The 6,432-nt window shown below is 43.3% G+C and overlaps 1 protein-coding gene across 1 annotated transcript; it reads left to right on the forward strand.

Annotated features, from left to right (window-relative positions):
- Positions 1–5,073: 5,073 nt before the first annotated feature.
- Positions 5,074–5,439, forward strand: LOC139050196 (heterogeneous nuclear ribonucleoprotein 27C-like). The gene has a single exon (XM_070526402.1). The coding sequence runs from the start codon at positions 5,074–5,076 to the stop codon at positions 5,437–5,439; it is 366 nt and encodes a 121-aa protein (XP_070382503.1).
- Positions 5,440–6,432: the final 993 nt, after the last annotated feature.

Below are 6,432 nucleotides of genomic sequence, written 5' to 3' on the forward strand. Positions count from 1 at the left end.
CTAGAGTGCATTATTCACAGTATGAAACCTCAATTTGATAAGAAGTACAACAAATAATTGCACTATATCAAAAAAGTAAATAGTTCAAAAATTAAGTGCAGGGCAGCTTGAGCTTGAAGCAAGCCTCCTTGCGACATCTTGGTAAATCCAAGGGAAAGAAAAATCAATTCGTTGCATTACACATAAGTAATTGCAGACAACAAGCTTTATCCCATGCCAAATGAAAAAGGGAAAAGAAATGGGGAAAAATTATGTCAATGTAACAGTGAATTGTCAGCATTGAGCTGTGCTGTCATGGTATGGTTTGCAACTACAGCACTGGGCTGGTTGTTATATGATTCAGCAGTTTCCTATACCATGTTACCAACTCAAATTTCTGTAATGTATAAAGGAGACCAGCTTCGAGCCTGAAACGAACCTGCACTTGGGACTCATTGTGAGCTTCTAACATTAAAAGGTCAATGATTTGTTACAAGTTTGAGGAATTGAACACTCATACTGACTATGAATTCAGCAGCTACCTAATGAAGCAAGAAAACATATTGTTTTATGCAAATGTATTTAGGAGGTGAAGTATGGCATGCGATACATAAGTGTGACGGATTGGAGGGAAGAATATAGGCACACAGGCAATAGTGTGAGAATTTGACTCCATAAGACTGCATAATGAAAAGATAAAAGTTATACACGTCTGGACCACCTCATGCAACTCAACGAGGTTCTTATAAAGGCAATTTGGCTAGATAATTGTGGAGTCTGTATGGAGTATATCACGCATAATTACTTAAGCCCCCCCCCCCAATTATATGCAACTCAGAGGAGGCTACTTTGGTAAGTTTATAAAACTGAGGGCACTCCAGATAACCAAAAGATGAAATTCAAGTGATCTGCTACTACAAATCCCGAAAATGGCACATACAGTAAAATGATTGCATATTGCACAAACCTATCCTACAACTCACAAGGTAGCGACACTTTTATACGCACCTTTGTGAAAGCATGCAGATCAGGTGCTTTATCGTCGTGCTTCCCAGCTTTCAGCCGTGCAGCAGGTTCCTGTGGGGTGTAGGGATGCCTCCAGAATGCGCATAGCCTTCAACAGTAAGAAATGATTGTTTATTGTACTGTGAAGGAGGAAATTTGTGATTTACCAGTGTCATGTGGAATAGCAAAGAGTGCCTCACATAGCCAGCTGCATCAATCTATGTCTAGTTGTACAAATCTCTCCATTATATCTCAGGAGGTTTACATTGATATTTTGTAACAAGTGAAACTTCAGGAAGGAGCGAACTCAGCAGCAACAACAGACTACTAGGGCGATCATCAACAAAACTCGAATATATAGTAAAACACAGAGCATTGGATTAAGACAAAAAAATATTGAGCACATGAGAAGCATTCTGAAAGATAGGCCGCGATTTCGTAGCGATGCTATTGTTTTCGCTATTCGTTAGTGGTCTGACCGACGCCTCGGCCCTTGTTAGCCGACCGTTAGCGGTGGGCGACAAGAGTGGCATAGAATCGAGCGGTAAGCATCGCTACAAAATCGCAGTACTTTATTACGCACTAGCCCTAACCTACGGTTGCCAAGAGCTGACATTCAGTTCTTTACACACACACACACACACACACACACACACACACACACACACACACACACACACACACACACACACACACACACTCACTCTCTCTCTCTCTCAGACAAACACACACGCACGCACAAACAGATATGTATATATATAAAGAAGGTCAGCGTCTCACTGAAATGTCTCGATTAAAAAGAAACCTTGCTATTGTATTATCGGCCGATATCTGCTCTGGATCAGAGACAAATTCGCGAAGACACTCAAGAACATAAACGATACAGGTAGGTTCTCGCGACGCAGACCTTCAAACCCAACTGCATACGTACAAAAATCTTCATACAAGGCTATATCTGCTCAATCGTCGAACTTAGCTATCGTGTGCCAAAGCGCGAAGCCCATCACACATCGACGTATACATTACACATGTACTATAATTGCGGGAAGGCCGACATAACGAAAAATTTCTTGTCAGGAAACTACCGAGCAAACAGCAACTTTCAGTGTTTTCTTATTGTGTGCCTATGCAGTCATAGCAATCAAGGCGGGTAGCATATACTTCACAGAAGAGTACTAGTACGCTGCAACGTCAGACGAAGCTGTCGTGAAATTGCTAGCTAAATGAACACAGCAACATGAGGAACCTGTGATCAGAAAATGCTCTGCTCTCGCTAGTTACAGGACTCTCACTACTTAAACATAAGCTTCAAGAATGCGCGCAAGCGCCAAACTTGCTTACCTTTTCAAGACGTAGTCAGCAAACGCTCCTCACGTACCGTGGCACCGACGTTTTTCTGGCGCAAGCACTGTAGAACTTTCCATGAACTCCAGCTCCGCAAAATCACCATCTTCAACAAAGTCTTCCATACACTATGATTCGAAGCCCCAGTAGCAGACTTTTCACGATAGCGCGGGCGGGCAGTTCGGCAGAACAAAGGAAGCTCGGACGGGGGCTGCAGTAGGACACTCACTGTCGACACTGCTGGATCGTACGAAACACACGGCGAACTAATGTCGTTACACGAGTCCGGAAGGTTTTGCGATGGTTAATGCACAAGACAAGGAGCACATATTGTCTAGGCACTTATAAAACATAATTCCACTACCGTTTTACAGCAACGGGCACTTCGTTCAACTAACGTGGTCTGTGAACCGAACAAATACTGCGGTAGCGCCACACTGCGGTTCTTTGAAAAATGTATCGTAAATTAGAAAATTGCGTGTTTTTTCCTAAGAAGAATCGGTAGAGACAATTTAACAAATTTGATGGGTTCAAAAGGTGTGTAATTTGTAAACGTATGCACTTTGTGTTACGAAGTTTAAGGAAATGTATATAAGAAAAAGAAACGAAGTGGATATTGCCTCCAAGATTCCCATCCGCTTTAGGCGCATGCGGCTTTCAAAAGCACCGCCTTCGAGATCGGATTTTGTTACTCAAGGGAAGCCGCAGCTGGGAGGAGGGCAGGCATTTAGGCCCCATTTGGTGGGCTTAGAGTATGTGGGTAAGCTTGCTTATTGATAAAGCATATATACGGACTTGAGCCGAACCATGAGCGAACTTTAGTTGGCGAACACGAGCCTATCAGCGCGCAGTCCGTGCAGGTCCGTTTGCTTGCAATGGTGGACGGCCTACTGGCTTCTTTGACACCTACCGAGCGCACATTCATTATCACAGCCCATATGCACGCTTCCAGTGTCCAGTGCAGCGCGGGATTATGGGCCCAGTGCCGCGCTCTGTATGCTGGGGCGCTGGCGCGAAAAACAGCTCTAGCGTGTTAAATACGCGGTGCCTGGACATCCCATGTATATATTTAAAGGCAGAAAACAACAGAGAGCGTTATTGTGCAATAGTAAAAGAAAAAAACAACGTAAAAATAAAAATGATTTATCAAGATTCGATCCTCCGACCTACCGCTCACAACCCCGGTACTCTACCGCTGCGCCACGCCAACTTTTTTTTTCTTTATTGCATGGAATTATCGGTACTGTCAAACCAACGCCGTTACATTACATATGAACATACAAGAGAAACAAATTCACAGATAGTATACAGTCCAATGACAGTTCAAAATTCTGGCAAACAAACACAAGCGTCCAGGTGTGAATCCATTCAGGGATGGGATCATATGTAAGCACCACACTACGGACTTGAGCAGTCTCTTCACGGAAAATAGACCTTGTCGAGCGAGGTGGCTCTGCATGTCTGTCGATCATTCGACTTCTCCATAATGAATAAAGTCCTAATAACATAAACAAATCATATGGTGTATTACTGGCTGTATTTTTGAAAGGAAGGAACCGGATACCATAACATGTGAGAGGAAAGACTTTTTTGATATTTCTTTGTAAAATTTCCCAAAAAAGAAATGCGTCACGACAAAGTATAAAGCAATAAAGTATAAAGCCACGCCAACAGTGCGAAATAGAGTGATAGTTTGTGAAGTTAAACTCGAGAAGCAGTTTTAGTTTTCCAGAGATGCGTTTCGCACAGACATGGTAGTGCGATAGATGCGCTATCGCCCACCCACTAAAGCTCACGCCTGTACCACAAAGGCAAATCTCCTGTCCGTATTCAACATGCCTTCCAGTCGACACGTCTGCCTAGTCATATATCTTCGTCAGAGAAGCGCAGGCTAGTGCTGGGAGCCTTCGGCGACAGCACATATACCTGTGTTTATGACGCGTAGCATCGCCGCTGATCGCTTGTGCTGGCACTGTAATCATGAAATAATGGTTTATTTAGGAACACCGATGCGAAATACAAAAATTAAGAGTAATTTATCCTTGTTAGACTTCTTGATTCCTGAGCCTAGACGCGCCGATAGCGTGCAGACATACTCGGAGGTATACGCTGTGTCTAAGCTTCAGTGGCGACCGATCTCGGCGCGGGTAGTTGGCGAACGCAAAAATGTGTCGATTTGAGCCTCAGAAGTCTTTTTAGTACAATAGGGAAAGTGCAAGCGCACAAATCGAATCATATTTGTTATCGGTGCGATAATATGAATCAGCGGTAGGCTTCCAGCTCGGGGTCCGTTCGAGCGCGTCTGAACGACTTCTGGATTTCATGTCCACGCCACAACACTGCGACAACGGTGACAACTCCGAGTCATATGTACGTGCGAACTACTAAAAAACGCGGCGTCCTCTGCGTTTGCGTGGTTTCGTTCAAGAATTTAGCTACCCACCCTGTCGAAAGGGAAAAAGGCAAGAAAGCGTCGCGAACTAAAGTAAGCAGCCTCACAATACGTCAAGAAGTCCAATAGGGCCACTATTTTAGATGGAGCAGAGGTAGTGTCTCTGCCTCACACGGAGACGTAAAGGGACTCCAAATGTATAAGAGCCCTTTTTTTTTGAAGTAGAAGAAACTTCCTAAATAGGCAATTTCGCCGGTGTAGGCAAAAATATTTTACTTTTGCTTCCGCTGATTATATGTCCATACGCAGCAAAAAATTATTTTGTGTCCTATTATTGCTTTTTAAATTCAGGAATGCATGCCTTCTTCTCCGAGTATGGAAAGGTGACAGAAGTTCTTATCATGTATGACCAAGAGCAGCGGCATTCTCGAGGCTTTGGCTTCGTGAGCTTTGAGACAGAAGATGCGGTCAACCAGTTAACTGGGCAGCGTTACGTCGAGATCAGTGGAAAGCAGGTTGAGTGCAAGCGGGCGGAGCCCAAGGAAAGCAGGATGGCCAAGGGTGGCCGCCCTGGTGGCGGTGGTGGCGGCTGGGGTGGACAGCAGCAACAGTGGGGCTGGGGTTCATCCAACGGGGGTGGCTCTAACATGAACTCCAGCTACCAGGGCTATGGTGGTGGCTACAAGTGCTGGGGAAATAGCCAGAACAGCTATGGCTAGGGAGGAGCTGGTGACCAGTCCTACAGTGGTTATGGATCATATTGACAGCAGCAGCCCTCAAGCTATGGACCCATGCGCACTGGCTACAGTAATGGATATACAGCTACCCCAGCAGCTACTGGTGGCTACAACGCACCCAGCACCAATGGCATGGCAGGTGCTGCAGTCGGCCAAACTGATGGTGCTTACCATCCCTACCGGAGGTGAATCTGAAGGCACCAGCGAGTATACATTCCTCACGCCTTCCCCTCTTTTTTTTTTCGTCCTCTCAATAAGATCCACCTCATCACCCTGGATTTTTTATACACTCAAACTGCACGAAGGAATTATCACTGTGACACTCTGGCATTCGTACTAATTATGGTATTACCAATTAATTTGCATATTATGCTTCTTTATCGCATTAATAAATTAACAAATGAATTAAGCAAATACAATTGGCCGGTATAATTTTTTTAAACGAAAGTAAGAACAGAGCCTACCAACTTTTCTAAAACTTCCTTGTAACAAATTTTCTTCAGAAAAAAGTAAAAACACAGCCTACCAACTTTTTTAAAACTTTATTTTAACAAACTTTCTTCAAACAAAAGTAGAAACAGAGCCTACCAACATTTTTAAAACTTTCTTTCAACAAACTTTCTTCAAACGAAAGTAAGAACAGAGCCTACCAACCTCCTTTAAACTTTGTTTTAACAAACTTTCTTCAAACGAAAGTAAATAGAAAGCCTACCAACTTCCTTTAAACTTTCTTTTAGCAAACTTTCTGCAAAGCAAAGTAAATACAATGCCTACCAACTTCCTTTATACTTTCTTTTAACAAACTTTCTTCAAACGAAAGTAAATACAAAGCCTACCAACTTTCTTGCAACAAGCGTTAATAGGAAGTAAAAGTACATAGGATGTTAATAAAGTTGATAGAAAGTTGGAAAAAAGTCTAGAGAAAGTAAGTATGCATTTTTGTATGGGAAGATGAATTAATTTATGAACCATATC

This window comes from Dermacentor albipictus, chromosome 9 (genome assembly GCF_038994185.2).
Source record: "Dermacentor albipictus isolate Rhodes 1998 colony chromosome 9, USDA_Dalb.pri_finalv2, whole genome shotgun sequence".
NCBI classification, from domain to species: Eukaryota; Metazoa; Arthropoda; class Arachnida; order Ixodida; family Ixodidae; genus Dermacentor; species Dermacentor albipictus.